At 31.6% G+C, this 23,895-nt stretch overlaps 2 protein-coding genes across 4 annotated transcripts in view; both read right to left on the bottom strand.

The window, feature by feature from the left end:
* Positions 1 to 14,946, bottom strand: part of LOC124532069 — a 51,365-nt gene extending 36,419 nt beyond the window's left edge. For all 3 annotated transcript variants that reach the window (XR_006966621.1, XM_047106710.1, XM_047106721.1), the window contains exons 1-2: positions 14,711 to 14,946; positions 793 to 986 (exon numbers count right to left, since the gene is read on the bottom strand). Coding sequence is in view for 2 of the 3 variants with exons in the window: in XM_047106710.1 (XP_046962666.1) it covers positions 793 to 906 (114 nt within the window). In the remaining variant the exon portion in view is untranslated. The remainder of the gene's footprint in view (positions 1 to 792; positions 987 to 14,710) is intronic.
* A 1,665-nt stretch (positions 14,947 to 16,611) lies between these two features.
* LOC124542235 lies at positions 16,612 to 23,458 on the bottom strand. Its single transcript, XM_047120222.1, has 4 exons — positions 23,293 to 23,458; positions 22,540 to 22,723; positions 20,482 to 20,676; positions 16,612 to 16,845 (listed from the first exon to the last, which is right to left on the bottom strand). The coding sequence occupies exons 1-4, from the start codon at positions 23,451 to 23,453 to the stop codon at positions 16,612 to 16,614; spliced, it is 774 nt and encodes a 257-aa protein (XP_046976178.1). The 5' UTR covers positions 23,454 to 23,458.
* Between the last annotated feature and the right edge of the window lie 437 nt (positions 23,459 to 23,895).

The raw sequence follows: 23,895 nt of genomic DNA, 5'->3' as shown, positions 1-23,895 counted from the left end.
CAGAATCATAGTCGGCTGCTTTTATTCACATTAACGATCATTGTTGGTTACCGTTCTATGTAACGGGATCGTCCCAATGGCCCTTAGCCTCACTTCAAATCTATTTGTACCATCTTTTTATGAAAAAAAAACATGAACTCTACCACTTAAAGAAGTAACGTTATATCTTTCCAAATATCTTGTTTCAGTAGTTCCATCACTATAATTAAGGCATGCTTCTAAACGCTTACTGATTTTTAGATTTGACGATATAAAAATATTTACAAAGTTTTGTAAAAAGTTCGCAACTTCTTCCAGTAAAAGTTGATTATATCTCAGGCATGTTTTAATGTTGCCCTTCCAGTTAAGTTAGCAATTTATCAGACTTTATTGGTCGAAGATTTAAAAAAATATTGCGATAGAAATCAAAGATAATATGAAGTTATTTTATTAATTTATTTGTTCAAAATGTTTACGCGCCGTAAATTTCTCCTTTGACTTTTTATACATTATTTTAAAAATATATTTAAATATATTGATTTATCAAGTCAAGATTGAAAAACTAACTGTTATTTTTTATGAACACATAAAAAATAACATTTATGTAAACTTATAAAAATTATACTCTATTAATCTATTATAATTAACGTGAAAATATTTATCTTATTAACATTATACAAGTATATTTTGCATATATAAAGATACTTCAAATATGTACACATTAATAAAATTGATTGCCGTACTAATCGCTATATCTACTGGCGATAAAGATGTTAGTAATATTATGATTAAAAGTATAGTTATATTTATTACCTGAGGTCGCAGCGTTGTGTGCCTGGAGTAGTAATCATGGTGGTAGAAGTTGCTTGGGGAGAGCGGCGGCCGGTACTTCTTGTGGCCGTAGCCCAAGGTATCCATAGTGTGCATCTCTAGCTAGTCCAAACTCCACTTCAGACCCTAACACGCACTCGACGTGACACAGATTTGACGTCACATATTATTTTCAACTGAAACAAAGAAAATTATAAGTTAATATTTGAAATTAAACTAAAGCGTTTCGTTGAAAGTCGCCATTTTGTTTTTCAGAAATTTAAACGATTCTAATTAGTTACTGTCATTTGCTGTCTCTTTTCATAAATATTAAAAATACAAATACTGTTTGAGTCAAAAGTCAGATAAAAATTCATAAAGTGGCAGATGTTACGTAAATTATTTCTATTTATTTTAGAGTATATAAGACATAAGAGTAAAATAAATTGCCCGGCTGTCAGGTGGTAGTAAGTTAAACCAACCCGCAGTGGGGCCGCGCTACTTTAAATATATCGCATATTTTACTATGAATATAGAATTTATATAGGATATCCTATGTATGTTGATCAAACAGAACAATATTGTGTTTACTAGGTACTCAATTTGATTGATATTTCTATAAAAGTATTTATTTGTGCTAAAACTCATGTGTAATTAATTTATTTGTCAAATTAAATTGAATATAGAAAAAATTCAAAGATATAATCTTCATTTCGTAAATCGTACCCACCCCACTTATCACCGGCTTTCCTTTAGTTGCTATGCATTTATTTTCAAAGGCTTCTCGATGCATACCGCTATAAATATATTTAATAGGTACTATTTCATTTCACCCGTACCGAGTGTTTAAGCGATGTATAAATCCCGTTGCACTTAATTGAACCGGCCGGCCGCGGGGTGAAAATATGAAAACGATCTTAATACATTTTAAAATTGAAAAATACTTTCCGATTATGTTCCAGATTTTTTAAATGGTTACCATTAAAAAAATCTGGTTTCATGTCAGGCACACGATAATAAATATTATTACTTAATAAATGTTCGAAATAATTGTCAGTTCATCCCTGCCAGTTGTTCCCGGCGATGGCTCATGTCTTGCATCTTTAATATCAAGTTAAGACGTGTTGTGCATTTATAACATTGAAAATATAATGCTTTATCTTCGTCAATAAAAGGATGTATCGTAAAAGCTTTCGTATAATAAAGATTAAACCAAGAATTTAAATTTAAGGAATATATATTATTAGAGGAATACGTCATAAATAAGCTTGTACGAATTTTGAGTACGAAAAGAAGCGATGACTACGCTGTTCTCAGTATAATTAACTAGCGGACGTACAAATATGTATATTGTATAAAATAATGTTTACTGTTCTTGTGTGTATAACTTGATTACTCGTCGTGTAATCTGTGTGTATAAAGTTAGACATACTCGTAATTAATGTAATTAGAAATGATGAGGTTCTTCCTACACGAATATAAACGAAATAATCTGCGTCCATTTGGCACACCTAAACGCCATGGAAACATATTATAAGGTTCAATTTAAAGACTTAAACCAAAGAGGTATTATACATAAAAACTCTTTTTTATTTTAATATTTGATTGATAGCATACTTCAATACCCTCATTACGTGTTCAATTTAAAATCAAAATTAAACTTGACAGTAATGTTATCAAAGTAATAATAGTTATGCTAACAATTAATTTACCCACAAACAAATGTGTTATAACGAAACCACCTGATTTCGTCTGACCCGTTTTTAAAATCTGTTTTGATTCGTCAAAGCAGACTGTATACAATTCCAACTTCAACTCGTAACGGTCCGAGTCTACGATGATACACCCGGTATATCCGGTTGTATTTGTTTCATTTACATAAATAACGAAGCCCGATTAACCGGCTCTAAATTTGATCGGTCAAATACCTCGAGTCAATAAAAAATAAACACGGGCTCCCTGCTCAAAGTAACTGTTCTTAACAAGCAATGCAATTCAATAGTTACGTATTCATTCTTTTTAATTTGAAATGAGTATAAAATAACTAGCAATTCGTTAAAAAATAATTAAACCTACAAAAAGTTTAAAGTGAAAAATATATATTAATAGGGTTTATTATTAAATAATTGTAATTGTACCACAAAGCTTTCTGACGTCGGTTGCGAGGTTTGAGCGGTTGTCTTTCACTAACCAATAAAAAAAAAACAAATATGTACATAAATAGTTTTATATTAATCAATTACTTGGCACCGACGTTAATTAATTTTGCTATCATATTATAATTTTTGTAAGGATTAATACTCTGTACCAAATGATTTGAATTAAAGTAGGTACTGAGAAATGAGCGAACGTCGCTGTAAACTTTCCTGTAACTAATAAATTACGGATTTTCTTTTGGTATGAGAAAATTGATTTTGAAACGAAACAGAGCAAAGTTTTATGTTTAGCAGCAATGCCCTATTATAAAGAATTACTAATACTACCATTTATGAATACATTTAAGTTTAAAGTTTGTGTTGTTTGGGGACGACAATGGCTCAAGGGCTCAGAATCGATCGGGTGACACTTTACATCGTAACGCGGCCCTTAAACCTTTGCACAATTAACGTTAAATTAATATAAAAACTCATGAAACCATCGTCATAAAAAAACATGATCATTTATAAGCGGCAATTTAATATGCAAGAAAAAATTAATTAAAATATACACAAGAAGTAACTGTGGACACGGCAACCTACAGTAAAGTTGAAATCACTCAAATCAGTATTGTTTGTTTTTTTTTGAGAAATCTTCGAACATACTTCTTATTCGAAGGGAATGAGGTGAGTTAGTGGTCGGTTTTATGTAAATCCATTACATTATTTTCGACTGGAATTATCTAAAATAAAAAACTTTCTGCTTGTAATAAGGTCACGTGTGCATGTTAAGCATCGTATAACTGTTTCTTACTATAAAAAGAGTATTAATGTAACATTATTAATTCATATGTAGTCGACAAACCAGAAATAAGCGGCACGTGAATGATATTAGCTTTTTAATATGATAATTATGTTTTATTGTACATATAAACATTCAGAATGTCACTTATAATAATATGACTCAAAAATTTGGATATTTGTAACTGAAAAACGCAAAACCCCAACGCTGAGATAAAAGTATGACGTCCATAAGATATAAATACAATATATTAAATAGTTATCTCATATTTAACTAGCCACCCGTCCCGGCTTCGCGCGGGTGCAATGCTGACAGTAAATATACTACAGAAAGTCTAACAACGTTTATAGTTTTTAAGTCGTTATCAGTGTTTCTTTACTATATTGTCCATGTATACAAAAACCTTTCCCTGGAATCACTCTATATAATAAAAAAAAAATCGCATCAAAATCCGTTGTGTAATTTTAAAGATCTAAGAATAAATAGAGACAGACAGCGTCCAGCGAATTTGTTTTATACAATGTAATGATGATGATTACAACCTACGTTATTTACTAGTTCACAAATTAAATATTATTTTTTATTTACCATCAGCAATTAAAATAGAACGTACTCTTAGTCTGTTAATAAAGGAATTCATCAATAGATTTTTTTAACAATTAGCTGGATGATGTATCTAGCCGATTATAATAAAGTTTAATAAAAACTGGCCGATGTAAAACTTAATTGTTGATTGGTATCGGTTATTCTCAGCAACGTTTACTGCTCGCGAATTGTAATAATTTACTTCGCGTTATTTTTGTTAAATAATAAATTGATAGAATGAAATATTGTTCGTGTTTAATAGAGTATTCATAATACAATATTTTAGTATATCGTTTTATTTCATTCCAAAAAGTTTGAACTCCTTTATTTTTTTTTTTCTTAATATTCATATTCGATATTTAAATTTGATATCGATACGTAATCGTAACGATCATAAAAGTATGTCTAATGATCAGCTACTAGTGATTGATTAGATGTATTGTATCATATAAATATATTGCCTGGCAAATATGTGTAAGATATACTTTATTACTTAGGAGTTACAGTACCATCACCACAGCTTTTAGATTGATTGTGGAGGGTATTTTATATTCAAATACAAAGGCGTTTTACATATTTTGAACAAGATTACAAAGAGTTTGCAGTGGTGTCGGGTCTAAACAAGAAACCCTTATGTCGTCGCTATTAGTTGCGGGTAGTTTGCATCGTTAGCACGTATCATTGCTTAAACAGAGTAAACCTTGCTCTGAAGATCGTTGACTCACGCACCGTGGGAAATAATCGCTGATTGTATATCAGACCTTCGCGCGCGGGCAGGTAAATTAAGGATGTATAACAACCGAGTTGTATTAATTGATATGTAAATATTGATAGCTAAATATATGCAAATAGTCATTCTCTTGATCGAATTAGTTTGTTTTACAAATTTGTTTAACTAATGCACAATTGATTGACCCTTTTTGTTTGTGCGTTTTCCTCGATTTTGGGTCAAAATTGTCACAAATATAACCACAGGGCTGTGGTCAGTCCACCTAAGACGTCGGTCCTCAAACTCGATGTCAATGTCACCTTGACACCCGACGAGTTCACACCACTTTTGTCCTTCGTGAAGCCCAACCCTCTCAGAATTTAAATGTCTGATAACGATTCTCATAATATTCAAACTATATTGCGTTATCTATATTGCAAACATTCCAACGAAGGATAAACTCCGCCTAACATAAGTAATATATAATTTCATTTCTGTAATTTATATATTTTTGACTTCTTAATAATATTGGAAAACTAAGCGCAAACAAGTGTTCAAAAGCTATGATATATTTTGTATTTCACAAATAACAAGACACAATGCCATTATAACTAATAATTATCTTTAATATAATATGTTTTAACGAAAATTGAGTGACGTGTTCAAGAAACTGGCGTCACCTTTCAGATGTAGTAAAAGATAAGGGCATCTATCTATCTTGAGTTGTCACAGTAGGAAAAAATTGAACTGTCCTTTGCGTTGTTGATGAATTTATTAATATTTTTTGGCATTTAAGTAAAGCTTAGTTTTTAAGTTTTCAAAAATATTTGTTTATTACAATGAATGCACGAAGCACATTAACACTTTAACGATATTTTTTAAAGTGTATTTCAAAATGTTTGAACAATGCATTTGTATAAATAAACAGCTTATTAAATTATACGTATATTGCTTCTCGTCTCCTTTACAGATCAATGAACTCGATTCATTCATCGCGTTTATCATTATATTCAAACTATTTGCATATATTTGCTTAGTGGGTCAGGTTTAAGTGTTGATCCAAGGCGTATATTTAAATAAAAGTATGTGGGTGAAGTAACGCGATTGTCGCGGAATTCGGACGACTACGGTACTCGAAGCATGTGTAATTCACTTGTAAATAAATGTTAGTCGTTACGAGGATAAGCATAAAATGAATCGTGTATGACAACCTTGTTTCTAAGCTAGTTTCGTAACCTTTCACCTTGCGTTTCTAGATATTTGGGTTTATAGGTATTTATATCTATTGTATTTCCTTTAAGCTTTTCTAACTTATTGTAATATTTATTACTTTTTTGTTATATAGACCGTTTGTTGATATAAAAAAGCTGTATAAATTCTATGGCAGTCTAATATATGTAAGAATATGGTTGGTATAATCATATTTTTGATCATGAGCTAGTAATTTATCAATAAGTCTTACAAAATTTAAAAAAAAAAACCCTAATAATTACTCACAACAAAAAAACAACAACAGCCTGTAAATTTCCCACTGCTGGGCTAAAACCTCCTCTCCCTTTGAGGAGAAGGTTCGGAACATATTCCACGACACTGTTCCAAAGCGGGTTGGTGGCACATGTGTCAGAGTTTCTGTGAAATTAGACACATGAAGGTTTCCTCAGGATGTTTTCCTTCACCGCCGAGCACGAGATGAGTTATAAATATAAATTAAGCACAGGAATATTCAGTGGTGCTTGTCTGGGCTTGAACCCGCAATCATCGGTTAAGAAGTATGCGTCCTAGCCCCTGAGCCATCTCGGCTCATTGAAATTACTCAAAAAGACAAATTTGCGTTAACGAACGTTAGGTTCGGCAATAGATACCTAAACATATGAGTAATAATATATTGGTACGAGAAAAAAAAATGAGCAACGATCAAAGTTTTTTTATCATTTTGATTCCAAGAACAAAAAATATAATTATAAATACCTACGTAACGTTAATTGCAAGAACGTACGACGCAAAAAAAAATCCAACAACCGTCAAACAGATTCATACCATAAGTCATGAAGTATTACAAAGAACAGCACGGTCAAGCACCGTGGAACAGCAAAACAATCATTATCTCAACGCCGACGGATTATAATATTATGAGCGGAACGTGGCGCATCCTGCACTCAGGCTTTGCAGTACACTACGAAATAACTAATTGTATGTGTCGCAGCAATCGAATTCAATAATTCATTGACATCTGGAAATTAAACTATTGTCTCCTAAGTTAGAAAATCCATACTGTGTCTTTATTTGATAATCCTACCGAACAGCAATCCGACACGACCGGACGAGGGTCAAGCGCAGATCTAACGTCTTTATGCGCTTTCCGAGGTACGAATGTAAACACAGCTTGAAAACTTCAGTCTCCTAAGGTAGAAAATCCATACCTCTATACTAATATTCTAAATGTGAAAGTAACTTTGTCTGTCTGTCTGTCGCTCTTTTACGACCAAACCAAACTGGGTGTGAAGGAAACTTGAACTCCAAGGACAAGGACATAGGCTACTTTTTTGGGTAACATATGAGAACCGACCCCTAAAACGCAAGCGAAGACGCGGGCGACAACTAGTTATAAATATATGATTTGATTTTGTTAAAGTTATGCTATAATTTGTCAACACAATAAGCTATTTGACTGGTTTTTAAAATCCATTTTATATTATTTAGTAGAGGTTAAGGAACCCTTTAAAAGTTGATTTTTTTATTTCTAGTACATATTTGCCGAAAAATATCATATTAAAAATTCCATATATAAATAACGCGCGAAAACGCAACTTGGACAATATGGCGCTGCAATGGGGTCGGTGACGTCACTTTGCTGTATTTTAATCTGTGGTACATATAGTATAAAAGCAATGTTTACAAGAAAGTGACTTCATTATGAGCGTTTTGTGTCACGTGACAAACGTTTGAAAAAAAGCATTCTTATTTATTGATTTTTAAATAAATTAAGTATTATTTTCAAGTTTCGTTAGTAAATAACCATTTTTAAACTCATAATATACACTGATTACTATAATTCACAATTTATTTTTCGCATTATCAAATAGCCTATTATAAGATTTTCACATAGTTGCATATTTGATTGATTTTAAAATTACAATTTGAAACCGTTTTTGTTCTTTTAAAATCGTGTTTTGTCGATCTATGAACATTTGAAAATTTGAAAAACAAATTTAATTATTTCTCTTTATGAAGACTGTCGGGACGGTTATGTTAAACGTTTCCTATTGGCAAGATCACGACTTAATAGTCTTGATACTGGCATCACGACTGCTCGCGTCCTCACAGAGGTGGCTTAAGATCCATTGACCTTGGGAATGACGTCAGACAATTAATTGTAATTTGTTGCCTATTATGACAATTACCTTACGTAAGTATTATTATTACTTCACATGTATATAGATATATAAACTTTTATGCATATTTTTTATCACAAGAGGATGTGCTATAATACGATTATAGCAACAGATAATTAAATTTTTACCAATTTAATTGGAATTAAAAAAATAACAAGCTATAATTATCTCGGCGGTTATGTAGTAGGAATAGAATTATGCTTTTTATTTCATTGTTTTTGTAATTGTGCCATGGAACAACACAGCAAAATGTAAATAGAAATTAATTAACCTCGTATTGAGAAAAATGTAGGTATAGTCTCCTCCTGACCGAATTTGACCACGGCAGTTGTTCTGGATAGAGTCTAAGCTTCTGCACAGGTGATATTACAGAGCATTAAGAGCATTAGTGTGTGTGCACACCCATATTCTCTCTGTGCCTTTATTATATAATCCTACAGAACGGAAATCCGACACGACCGAACAGGGGTCAAGCGCAGGTCTAACGTCTTTATGTGCTTTCCGAGGTACGAATGTAAACACAGCTTGAAAACTTCAGCCTATTACTGAGAATTTCCAAGCAGAAAAACACAACAGCTTTTTATTGTGCTGACCCTGGATTGAACCTTGGACCTGTAGCGTTAAGTAAGAAATAAAGCGAAGAGGTAATAATAAAAAGAAATAGTACCACCTTCATACCTTGGTGGATAGTCAATAAAAGGATTGAATTGTTTTCGTCTATTTCATAAACAAATTCAAAATGAATTTTAAAATATTTTAAATAATAGCTCCTAAATGGTACATTGATTTATTAAAAAGGTTATTTTTAAATAATAAACATATCAAGCGAAATGTCAAGATTTTGCACGCTAATTAAATATATCATAATTAGGAAACTTAATCCAATTGAATTTATTAATTAAAATTGAAATCTAATTACATGAGATTATATGAAGTAATAATAACACATATCTCATATTAATTAAAATAAAATATTATTCGCATAAATATAACATCATTAAATTTTATGGCGAATCTTATTTAAAATGGATGTTTTAATTGAAAAAAGTAATCTATAAAAAGCGTTTAAAACATTTGATTTAGCTAGTTATAGGGTTTTTGTAAACATCAATATTCTCTATGAATATGTTAATATATTTCGTTCGTATCATTCAAATGGTATCCTTATTATTATTACATTTATTTTCTTCCTATGACTTTAAAATCTGGAAAAACCAATAAGATCTACCATTGTACATCTTCCACATATTTATTTTATATTTGTAAATGTCCCAGGGCTAAGCTCTCGTCTCCTTTTTGAGGAGGTTTTGTAGCTTATTCCACCAAGGAGTTCCTTTACGAGTCCATTAGAAGATATACATGTAAAAGCATTTCCATAAAATTAGACACATGCATGATTTCAAACACATAAAAAATCGCAATTATCAGACAAGATTCACGTATTTAATCACTGAGCAATGCCGGCATTCAAAGAAAACATCGTGAGGAAACGAGTATGAGTCTAAAGTCATTTCTACTTTACTTCAAATAGTAATTGTATTGTTGTATATTTCCAACCCTGAAGAAAAAAATCACATATTTTATATATATATTATAATATTGTAAAGTGTAAATGAGGTACCAAAACATCATCTCACATTACCATCAAACTACTCTTAATAAACTATTATTAATTAATTAAGTTAATGAAACGCTTCCGATTCAAATCGCATTTAATTAAATTAATAAAAAACAAAAACTTATCCAATTAAATACGTGATTCTAAAGTTCAGCAAATGAAACCAGCAATGTATTGTAAATAAGTAATAGCTTAGAAACGAGCGCTTACAAAATTTTGCTGACAAAGCAGCCCAAGTTCAACGGGCATTACGTGGCATAACAGTTCCCATTCAATGTTAATGCCAACCGCTTCATAAAATACCTTCTCCGTAGTTCAATACCATCTCCCTATTTCATAATATCGACAGAACTTTTTCTCTTACGTCATGGGTAACTTATTGTGTCTAGAATTCATTTACAGTTAATGATGCATGAATGCATCTGTCATTGTAGCAATAATACGATCATGAACAACATATTGATCTATATAATATATAATCTATTTACATTTTATTAGTATAACGTAAATTGTATTTTGTTGCCTTAAACTTTTTAGTGGCGGTTTACAAATAGTTAAATACCAAATGTTCAAAATATTACGTGTTGTGATTTTGTAATTTTTTTTAAATGCAGTAAACTCCGACTACTGACCAAATACCTGATGTTCTCTTAAGAAAATTGTTTTCACCTTATTCCACCACGCGAATAACGATTCAATGGATAAGGTAAAATATCAAGCAGGTTTTCTCACAATGGTTTCCGTTACGGCAAACCAAGAGCCGAATTATGAAGAACTATCATACGATGCATGCAGGTTTTCCCTCAATGTTTCCTGTTTCCACGGATAAAAGCCGCGTTATGAGCTGTTCATGAAAAAATGAAGCACATGAAATTTTGTGGCATTTGGACCGAATGAAGATACTGACGGTTAGGAACACAGGGGGTGTTCTGTTTATTAAGGCACCTCGACTCAATAATGATCAATGAAATATCAATGTTCGGCGTCCATGTATCAAATAATATCTGAGTTATTAAAACAAACTCTTAAGATAAAAAATAATAACAAACATTTTTACTTCGAGATTATTCCGTCCCTTTTACGTACATTTAAAAACGAATAAAAAAAACTTAAGAATTTCTCTCGCAAAGGTCGGTGATAACAAGAGACGGCCACAGGCTTGGGACTTATTTTCTTTCAATATTGAATTGGACATTTGAATGGCACCGCGTGATTAAACATTAAATTAACCCTTTTGATAAAATTGTACTTTTAAGATTGAATAAAAGACACATTGCATGAGATACAACACTAATGGGATTTTAGTATTTGTATCAGAATTTAAATGGATTAAAAAGTGTACTATGTTTCTGAAATATCTAATGTCTCGTGAAGGTTATTTCTTTACACAAATCACCTAAAACAATAAATTAAAACGTAGACAAATTATGATGGTTAAATAAAATCTGAACCATCACATACTACGCTTAGTTTTACGTGTACCGAGTCTATTAATTAAATGATTATTACTTTATAATTTGCAGTGTTAATATTAGATGCATACTGTGTTACTAATTCTATTGAGGTGTTCCGAAATTCGAACACAGGATATCCTTACGAGGAATATAATTATTCATTATAATAAATGTAAGAAAACGTTTGTGACATTAAAATCTAGTTCAGAGAACTAGAACGAAATGCAAGATAAGTGAATTTAAATTATTGAACGTACAGATGTTTTATCGGGACAGTTAATTAGATCAGAGAAAGACCATTGAGTGTCGTGCTGATTCTTCCGAGTAGAATCTACATCGGAACAGGTGGCTTTATATTTACAATAATATTGTTAATAATAAATTAATTTAATCAACGTTTTGTTACTAATCGTTGCATTAAATTCATTCCTTGTTCTATTAAAACGATCTTGTTATGTCTATTTTTAAATCAAATATATAGTCCAACCAACGTCTGGTTTATTTTGATACGTCACATGTATTATAGTATTTGTTATAACTTTTTTTACTGCAATGTCAAACAATTCAGAGGCATCACCAACAAGATCAGACCTTAAAAATCTTAAGTAACTATTTTATTATTAGGTTGGGGAAAAAGTCTTTTCGCATATAGTATGTATGAACTTGTAATAAAATCTCTTTGGCTATACCATTTGTATCTGGCTGGTTTTGGTATTATTAAAAAGTTTTAATTTTAAAGAAGGTACTTCCAAATTCAAATTAGGAATTTGTGTGATTTTCATTTGTTTTTGTTGTTGTTAAAATGAGTGAATCTAAAGAAGAAATTCGATACATTTTAAAATTTTACTATAAAAAAGGTAAAAATGCAACTCAAGCCGCGAAAAAAATTTGAGATGTTTATGGACCTAATGCAGTATCTGTGAGAGTAGCGCAAGTTTGGTTTAAGCGTTTTTAAGCCGGAAATTTTGATATCAAAGATGCATCTCGCTCGCCCTGTTACGGACAAAATTGATGCCATTTTTGAAAAAGTGGCACAATATCGACATATTAGTAGTTACGATGTAGCTGAAGAACTGGCAATTGACCACAAAACGGTTTTGACTCATTTGAATAAAGCTGGGTACACAAAAAAGCTCGATATATGGGTGCCTCATGAACTCACTGAAAGAAACCTAATGAACCGTGTACTCATTTGTAATTCTTTATTACGACGTAATGAAACCGAACCATTTTTGAAGAAGCTGATAACTGGTGATGAAAAGTGGATCACATACGACAAGAACGTGCGAAAAAGATCGTGGTCAAAGGCCGGTCAAGCTTCACGGACTGTGGCAAAACCCGGATTAACTCGCAACAAGGTAATGCTGTGTGTATGGTGGGATTGGAAGGGCATCATTCATTATGAGCTGTTACCGCCCGGCAGGACCATCGATTCAGAACTGTATTGCGAACAATTGATGAGATTGAAGCAAGAAATTGAGAGAAAGCGGCCAGAATTGATCAACAGAAGGGGTGTGGTTTTTCACTATGACAACGCTAGACCTCACACATCTTTAGCCACTCAACAAAAATTACGAGAGTTTGGCTGGGAGGTATTAATGCATCCGCCGTATAGTCCTGACCTTGCACCTTCAGATTTTCATCTGTTTCGGTCTCTGCAGAATTCCTTAGGCAGTGTCAGGTTAACATCACGAGAGGACTGCCAAAACCACTTGTCGCAGTTTTTCGATCAGAAGCCCCAAATTTTTTACAGCAATGGGATCATGTCACTACCAACAAGATGGCCAAAAGTTATGGAACAAAATGGCACCTACATACTTTAGTCAAATGTAAATAAACTATAAAAAAAACTTTTTGAATTTTCATATTAAATACGAAGAAACTTTTTCCCCAACCTATTATTAAGATACATTCATAGTTAATACAAGTAGCTATTAATAGTAAGAGATACTAAGAAATGTATAATAGTCAGTAGTGTAATAATAATTAGTAGTGTAGTAATAGCCTATTCCAACGGAGCTAGGAAAAAATATAAACAAACCATCGAATTATAGATTTCATGGGAGCTACATACTAATAACTATTTCCTACATAATATCACTATTAAGAGTTTATGGTTGGAATTAAGTAAATCAAGATTCACTCAAGTAGATTATCTAAAGCATAATAAAGGTATAAATAAATTTAGATTCAATATGTTTAAAGGCGCGTTAGATATCAATCGTTAATATTTAATAATAAACGCATTAAAATAAAAACAAGTATTTATTTATTTACATCATTAGTCTAAGCGCTTAAATTGCATCTGAACCGGACAAAATAAGCTCGTGTATGACTCACCGGATGAAATAAAATTAACCGGTTTATTAATTGTTATAACTTATATCGTATGCCATAACGGTATTATATTGTTCTACTAAAGAACATAGTACGTCTTACTTATGTTATTTTAACTGTTTCAATGCATATTTAAATTATGGTTTAACATTTTTGGCGGGATTTTCAAGAACAATACAAAAAGAGATTGCGTCAGCTTATTTAAAAAATAAATAAATATTTAAACGTGGCTGTTTATTAAAAATTCTCTATACAGATTCAAAATACTTAAATTATTAAGTTTTTTTGTTCAAATTATCTCAGACATGAATGTAATTTAAAATTCTCACGCTAAAAAAAAAATAACCAATATCAATTTTATTTAAACACTTCGCTCGAACCATGAACTGTTAATTTTACTAACTATTCTTTTTTATTTCATAATAAGTTTTAAAACCTGTTATATAACATGCACATGTGTGATTATCGCGTGGATTAATTATACGCATAGAAACAGGTTCGATATCGTGTATCGATTCCAGCCTGTAACGACTCAGGATAAACGGCGTTGATGTCTTTTCAATAGAAATAAATAACATCACTATAACTATGTCAGCATATAAAATAAAAAATACTATATTGTAACAGAATTGTATTTTACGATTACAGAGATTTATTTATATAACTAATTCCTGAAATTTTTGACATTCAGTTAGATATGAAAGGCCTAACTTTGCGGTCATGCATAAAATGTGGAAATTATTTTTAAGCTTTATTCAATATCAACTGAATTTATAACCACAATAACAACATTGCTTAAATGATAATTATCGCTATAGAATGAGACTTACTACTTTTTAAACTCTACATTATTTTTAAATTTATTTTTTTATTTTAAAATAACACTCACCTCAATAATGGAAGAGTTCACCAAACTCCTAAACAAACAGTTTAATATAGGTTTAAACAAACACAGTTCACTAACTAGTTCGTTTGTTTGTTCATACAAAATGTTTGTGTGCCAGTTAGATCGTATACTAGTGTCGTGTTTGAAACGCGTCAGACTACCGCGCGTTGTTACTGCCTCGTGGGGTGTGCGCCTGCGCAGAGTTTGAACATTGAACTGGTGCGCCAACCCGGCCGCGGGGAGATGCACACCACATAAGTGTGGCTCGATGAGTAAAACCTCTCGAACATAACGGAGTCGCCTTAATACTAAGTTATAGAAAACCGCAAAAATACGGAAATTTGCGGCTAAACCGAAGCGTGATAGCCTAATTGATCGTTCATCGATTAACGATATCTGTGAAACGTTAAATATTAATTGCGATCTATAAATATTAAATTAATTGAATTCTATCGTGTAACTTTTGCCTTTACCAAAAACAAAAAAAATAATGTCTGGGAATTAATAAAACGTCTAAATTACATATTCCACAGAAATAAGTATTTAAAATTTCTAGTATAAGTTGTAATAGTCAAGTATTACGGTTCGAAGGCATTGCTAGCGACATCCTGTGAGTATCCTAGACGTCCGTCCGGCCGTCGAACCCTGGACGCGGCCCCTTACCACTGCCCACAAGTCATGACAAAACAACTCGACGCGCACATTATGAATTACTTTACAAAGATTATCAACAATAAATACATCGATAAATGAAATCACGATGACAACACTGTCATTTTTATTATTAATGATAGGCATTGCGCTTAAATGAGAAAAAGCGTAACTCAAAAATTAATAAAAAACCGATTTTTTTAACAAACTTAATATGTTAAACACTTACGGCTAATTTTAAAGACCTTTTTACAATGTTAACATATTTATATCGTTGCTTGCATTATCCTAAATTAAACTTATATTGGTTACATGAGATTTCTTTCGATTACGGCATTCTCAACGAGGATATGATATTTACAACTTGCCAGTTGTAAATATCATATACCACAAATCATTGACAGTACCGACAAACTATAGACGCAGCAACAAAAGAGTGCTGCTGAATATTTCTTTGCAGAAAAATGCATTAACTTTATTCCCAGATTGAACCTAGAACCTTAGGTTTCGCAACCGTATAAACTAGTCACCAGAACAACGAGACAGAAAAAGGTTAGGTTAGGTTGTTAATTGACAATAGGAATATGTAGTAGATAAAAAGTTTCAAAATAAATGCATACAAATTAAACTAAAAATTGTCTACTCACATTTACCAATTTAAATACATATATTATTGAATACTCAATGGAAATAAAAACATAATTTGATTATATAATTAGTTTTATTATTGATTTTATTAAAATCGATAATTATTTTTTATAAATTACAACCAAAATAAAAATAACTAGAAATTAAAATTGAGCAAAACATTATAAGACTACATTATTATAATATTGGGAAATAAAGAAGCCTTTCGATTAATCTTTAAATTCAATTGTGCAAGTAAAATTGAAAGAAAGAATAAATTAAAAGGCGTTATAGAGATAATTTTACAACAGCTCCGTTTCGAAGCATTGGAGCATTTCTGTAAGAAACAAACTTGGAAAACGACGATTTTGAAACGATTCACAAAATATACTCGTAATATTTACACGACACACGAATCAAAATAGCGTAACGTAAGGTTTTAAACACTTCACCTTGACATCGGGCGTCGAATCATCATTCTACGCCCGACGCCATTCATCAAATGTATTTCTTACAGAATAGTATGTAGTTCAATACAGGGTAACAAGATCAATATGTAAAAACACGTATTCTATTTATTAGTCGTTTCCCCGTATAGAACTTAAACGCTTACAGTAAGTGTGTTATCAGTCTTGATAATGTGTTGATATCGCGTCTAATATAAATTGAAACGTTGTTGGATTCATCCAACTCAGACCTGATGGCAATTCTGAGCTGTCAACGCTTCTCGCTTTCCTGCCTACTGTGCGTTCTAAGAAATAGTCGTCATATTCTAAGCTGTAATCCGGAATTATGGGATTGAACTTCGCGTAGTAGATGGCTGACAAACACGCGTAGAGAAGCAGTGCAGCGGTGAAAAGCTAAAAAAAAAAAACAAAATTGTTTAGTCAAACGTGTCTAAAAATTCGCAGTTTTATGTTTGTATTTTATATTATTGAATGAAGTAACTCTAAGAGCCATTCATAATCAATTAATACTGCGCGTAAATAATAGTAAACAACATGCAATTATTACAAAATTATACCGTAAAGGTATTTGTCCTAGACACGTGAACTTGATACATCCAACGATTCTATTCATGTAAATATAAGACAAAGAAAATCTTATTTATTTTATTCTAGATACGTATTAAAGAATAAGTTTAATCTAATTATTTAAGTATGTAGTTATTAAAAAAATACATCCATAAACTGATCATGCTCCAGAAAATGAAAATCAAAACAGAATGTGTTTCCCTGGTTTATAAATTTCCTGTATTATTTATTTTAAAAAAATGTCGAAGCTATTTTTTTGTGTTACTTCAAATGGTAATTTGTATCATTTTTTTTACTAGCGACCCGCCCCGTTTTCGCACGGGTACAAGACTTTAAAGAGAATTTAATTATTTACAACATTAGAAACATCTAACATTATCAGTGTTTCTTTACTACATTGTCCATATTATATTACATTACATATATATATATATATATTATATTACATACAAAAACCTATAAATACTAAAAAATCTAAGTATTTGCAACGTGATTTAATATTGAATAATAAGAAAAATGGTACAACTGAAATAATACGAACATGATGTAAAAAGTAGTTTCGAGTACCAAATTACCGAACTCTAAAATAAAATTGCTATCTATGCTTTTTTATATATAGAAGAGGAAAACTTCGCCCGAGTTCAATACCACGACCCGCACGTGCCGAGCTCACTGCTGAGTGCTAGTACTCTCTCAAAGAATCCAAGTTTGGACGATCTTAAATATATTGAAGATCTTAGTCTTTAAAAAAATAAAATATTTTAACTTCGCTGACAAAACGAAAAATTCTACTAATATGGTTCATCTTATAATGAAATGTCAATACAGGAATACCTTGTAAAAATTTAAATGAAATGCGTCTTACTAAATAACTGCTAACTAGTAAGATTGGAATAAGCTCCTAATCTTATTGTAAGCTCTAAACCACGCTGCTTATATGTGGTTTATCGAATACACGTGTGGTAGAATCTCATTCGATACATGAAGGTTCCGTGATAATCCTCGCTTACTTCACAATCATAAATGCAAAATAAACTCATGGAAACTCAATGATTCGTTATTAATTTTTATTGCTTGTTTTACTGCGATTTATTTTATCTAAGGTTATTTCTTTTACTCAACACTATGTTCCCTTATCTCAATTTCGGCCTCGGCGGTAAATCTCAAAAGAGGTTTGTATAGTTATCTCAAAACGGAGTGCTGAACACAAGTCTGTCAACTTCATCAACATCACATGTAAACGAACCATTACATGCTTGTCAATTTTTGCAATGTTGTGTACATTGCAAAAATGCAAACTTTTTATTTAGAATAAATTGAGAGAAAAAACAGTAACTTATATTAAACCCTCCCGGTAATTAATCCTCCCAAGGAACTTAGTATACATATAAGTACGACGATATAAAGAGACAACCAGATCAATAAAGTTATTAATATATAAATTAACTAATACAGGAAAAAAACAATATATACTGCGTGATGTAAGGATTTATACTTAATGATAAAAATCATAATCCATTCTTTGTAATAGAAACACGATTGTACATCAATATTAAGCCGTGAAATAATGTTAAAGGGTGATTATAATAATCACGTAAAATAAGAATTAGCAATTAAATGCCAATTCACCATGTGTCTAGTGCGATAAAAAAATCAGGAAACTCTTAAAGACAAGAAGAAGAAGCACTTAAAATATGACCGTGAAAAATATATCACGTTCCCTGACAACGGTTACATTAACTGCTTGTTTCCGATATCCGAATCTCGACTTGAGCATATTTTAAATCAGATGATATCGTAAACCGAAGTAAATGCCTTACAATTTCGTCAAAACGCATAAATGTTGTACGTGCTGAAGGTTACTTGAATTAAACACTTCCTTAGAGACCATACAATTATAATCGTCATCAAAACTATGTCAATGTTAAAGTCATAGACTTCAACTATCCAAACTTTGGCCGTAAAACAAGCGAATTACTTGTTTTTTTTAGCTAAATCATAAATTACTCTAATAATTGTTTCGGTACGATGCGCTACAATGCTTTTAAGGTCGAATTTATCTTGAATGATCTTATAATTGTCAAGAGACGACATTTAAATAAATAAATAACAGAGAATAATAAATTATTCCGTTATTGTTGGAGAATATTACAACTAAGTTAAAGGAAACGTTCTGCGTAACTTAAACGTAAATTGTTTTGTCGATATGTCGGCTTGTAAGGCTGTGGTTCTATAAATACTTTCGAGTGACGGATTTCTGCTTAGGATTCCTAATACAAGTCGATGTTAGGTAGTTAACAACTCCCGTGCATCGAACAGCACTTAAGCACGATGTATCTGTTTATTACTATTCCATAGGATTATATGAGCGAGCGAATAAGATTGCACCTGTGTTTGGGTAGGCTTTCGTTATGGATGCCGTGACCGAATTTGTCCAAGTCTTTATTATTAGAAACAGTACTTTTCATTTTTGCGGAATATTTGTAATTATTAAATAAAAAAAAGCCTTATTAACTTTCTTGGCCTTTTATATACTATGTACTTTCATATAAAAAGTGTTTATCGTAGAATTTATATCAAAATACATAAAAGTAATTTAATCGACAGAAAACTTTTTTTCGAATAATTCTAATTCAATTATGAATATTGGGCATTAATTAGTTGAAGTGAAAAAATAACCGGGTTATAGATTTGTTCATAGTTAATCTATAAACCTGTTTTAAACACTTAGAAGTCGAGATGACTAAGTAGATAGAACACGAGGATGTACAATCACGATTTTATTTGTTTGCAAATGCATCTTCTTTGTTTTTAATGTGTTTGTATTTATAATTTATTAATTAAGAGTTAATTTATATGAAATGAGATAACGTTGGAAATATACCCAATGATTCAGACGAAATTTTGAAACTTTTGACTAAGGTCCTTCTACTCTTTAATAAGAGAGGCCTTTCTCTGTTAGTAAGACATTCACAGGCTGCTCTCACAGTTCTTATACTAAAAGTATGTTCTAAAAAGTTGTAATTCCATAACCTTGTATAGTATGATGCAACTTAGATGTAGCATCGGCAAATTCAATAAAAACGATTACTGCCGATTTATACAAACAATAGAAATAGCTCCCTATCGCGCCATTCGAGCCTACTGGTCGCTATAGATTCTCGCGTCACGTTAGTTCAACCCAAGAAAGCAAGTGCATGAAAATCGACGTGTCAAATTGACAAATATATTAAAACATATGAGTCATAATATATTGCAAGATATTACGTTTGTATCATATTAACATAAGAAATATATATTGATAATTTGGGATAGCGTACTTAATTCGGATGTGATCGGTTTTAGGAATTTTGCCCGTTGCTACATCTAGGTAAGTTGTGTCGTACTATGCTATATTTTATTAAATTTAGAACGTAACAGAATTATAATCTATATTATTATTGAATATATTATTACACTTACTTGAAATACACTCCAGAATTTGAAGGAACCTTCATTAATGATCCAGTCGTAGTATCCAGCCCAGGGGTCAGTGTACCTTCCCTGCTTCATAGGCTTAGCAGTGGTAGTTGTCTCATGGTAGTGGTGCTCGTCGTAATATTCCTCGAAACCTCGACCGCTGTCTGATGTAAGATTTTTACCGTCACTGCGACTCAACTGAAATATCACAAATTAAGCTTATGTTCAAATATTTAAAACATTTACATAAAATTGAAAACGATTTTTACTTATAACTTTAAATCAGACTTTTTGCGTAGTTTCTAGTTTCTAGTCTTACATATTATTTTAAATTTTGACCTTCAAAACTACACAAACTAGTAAGGTCATAAGTCTCAAGTCAATAAATGATAAGGCACAGAAACGGATACAGAACAGCTACGAAAAACTTATTTTTACTTTTTTTTTTAAATTCCGTAATCAAAAGCCATTAAAAATAAGACGATAACATAACGTTTCACGTCGCAATATTAAAATAATGTTAATTAAGGACATAAAACCAGAAAACTTCAAAAACAATTAACTTCATTTCGCATTTCTCCTAAAAACTGTTTTATGAAATAATCTATTGAAACAAAATCGGCATCAACCGTTGTAAAAGGGCTAACAATTACACGCTCATTGCTCTGTAATAGTAATGTCTTTTGATATTCAAAAGACGAAGACAATCTCTGTGAAAATATGCAACCACCTTTACACTTTACCTTTTACATTGATTAAGACGGTCCGCAATAAAATTAGTAGTAGATAAAGGAATTTTGTGACAATTTATCTTGCGAACTACAATTTAAAACTTACGTCAAACACTTATTTAAAAAAAAAAGATAAAAAGAAGTAATTCAGAAATTCTAAATAGTATACAGTTCATAGTAAATTTAAGGAAATTTTCCTCAAACTTAAAGACCGCGTAACACAGATACTTCTAAACTAACTACAAATTAGATGATAATCTTAATAGAAAAAGCGCAAAATTGTCACAATTGCATATCTAAACAAGGGTGTCGCTTGAACCGCGCCACGGACAATTAGCGTCCCGCCGGTCACCTAGTTCAGCGATTACCGTTACCGTGGCCCTGTTCCATAAATTTACGACTAAAAGAATGTTTCTAATATTTTATCGCCTTCACCATAAATACTTTTGAATTATATTTTATAAAAAAATAGATCACATGTTGACAATGTCGGAAAAATTGGTTAAGAAAATGCTAACAAGTTTAAGCATCGAATAATATTTTAATATAATTATATTCTAAATATTTAATTAATACCAAAATGAAAAAGAATATATGAAACTTATAAAAATACGTATATTTTTTTCTTTAACTTGATATTTAATTGTACCTACAATTAAATATCAAGTTTAAGAAAAAAATTTTCATCAATCATAATGGACGAAACAACTTTACCATTTATGAAACAATTTGAATATAAAAATTGTTTTAGATGTTTGTAAAGATATCGAATATTACAGTTTAATATCAAAGATAACATTTCATTATGAGACATCCCGAGAATAGCCTTTCAATATTCCATGTCAAACTTAAAGAGAAAAGTAAAGCTTAAAGCTTAAAAGATGCGAAGTCTCGATAGATAAGAGCTCGACGTCATAGTAAAATGGGAATAGTTTGAGAAAGCTTTCAGAATATTCTGAGACTTGGGTGGTATCAATTTTGCATAGACATGCATGTTTTAAGATAGTGGATATGAATTACACAAACACTCACACATATACTCTTAGCGGTAGGGCTTTGTGTAAGTCGGTCTAAGAACTAAGACTTACACATCTCCATTATTCTAACACAAAACAGCAAACATTCGTATTTCTATATTTTAATTTATAAATTGTAAGCTGCACTTAGATTATAAATTCATTGTAAGTCACTACAACACAAGTTATGATGACAAATAAATCCCATAATACGGCGCCTTGGCGGTATGTGGAATGACCAATGCTATTTCTACGTTTGATTTTAAAAACATTATTTGAGCACCTAATTTTGAAAATCGAATTTATGGTCTAACCTGGACTGCTGTATTATTGGCGCCTGGAGCGAGCAGCCGCGTACCAGCTCGCTTTTTGTTGACTCTCCTTACAACATCGAGTGCGGTGCGTAGAACTGTAAGGACAACTTCCGATATCGGTCTCTGTGAACTCCCGTTTTCATCTTCAGGCTCGTCGGTCGAAGGAGCCGATTCTTCGATTTGGCTGGAACTTTAATAATTAAAACATTATTGCAGTGCGAAATAATTCCCGTAACTTAAGAATGTATTGAAACTTTTTAGATACAATCATTAATAGACGTATTAAGAACGCTGTCTTTGTAACGGTCAATTTTATCATTTCACAAGACTTCAAAAACTTTGATTTTCTTTAGATTACAATGGTTGTGTACTAATAATACAATTTAACACACAACTACAACAGGAATTCAGGGGTGAATTATATATTATGGTCTCGACTATAAACGATTGCTCCTGAAATTATAAATTAGTAATTTCTCTAATACAATGTTTTGCGAAATATTTTGGAGACATATTTGAGTTTTGTAAATGTTAAACGAAAGAACTACAAAAAAACTATAAGTTTTGCTGATCTAGGCCTATAGGGATATTCACCCTGTAGGAAATAACTCAAATGTCGTAAAATAAATACTCAATATATCACTACGATTCCCTTGACTACATTCAATTAATACACAATCAAGTAAACAAAAAAGCTGAAATTGCAATTAAAATTACACTACATTAAATACGTTTAAACAAAATGATACTTACTGTAGCGGTATGTATTTGTACTTTGCAGAGGGTGGAGTGTAAGGCGTCGCGGTATCGTATCGCGCTGCGCCGGCGCTGACGCCCGCCGCCCAAAGCGCGAGCGCAATCGCGCCCACCAATACAAGCCCGTGGAAAGACATTGCAACTATACCCTTCGTCATTTATATCTCTCTATTTCAATTCTGACAGAGTATTTTTATCACACAAACTAAGCTTAAATTTTTTTTATCGATAATAATTTAAATATATCACGTTTGTATCTTCATATCGATGTGTTACAGAATATATTTGATGGGTGATGTGCACCGATGAATGATACCAAATAGACTAGTCGTTTCAAAACGATACGTCTCAGTTAACCGCGCCTGGGAGGACTGAATTATTAGTTCTGTAAACAGGTCGTGCGCATGTTACTCGTATGTGAAGTGTGAATTCAATTTGCGGAATTGTAACGACAGTGATAAATGATTCCTAAAAAGAAAGTTTTATTATAATATGAAGAAATACTTTTTTTTATTATGTTAACAATCAGTTTAGCTTAGTTCACAAATTTTCACAATTGAAAAGATTATAGGCTATGTTCGTCGTTCATTGTAGAGGAAT

The sequence above is a fragment of the Vanessa cardui genome, chromosome 1 (assembly GCF_905220365.1).
Source record: "Vanessa cardui chromosome 1, ilVanCard2.1, whole genome shotgun sequence".
NCBI classification, from domain to species: domain Eukaryota; kingdom Metazoa; phylum Arthropoda; class Insecta; order Lepidoptera; family Nymphalidae; genus Vanessa; species Vanessa cardui.
Note: the sequence above shows the minus strand (reverse complement) of the source record. Positions and strands in the feature narration are given on the sequence as shown.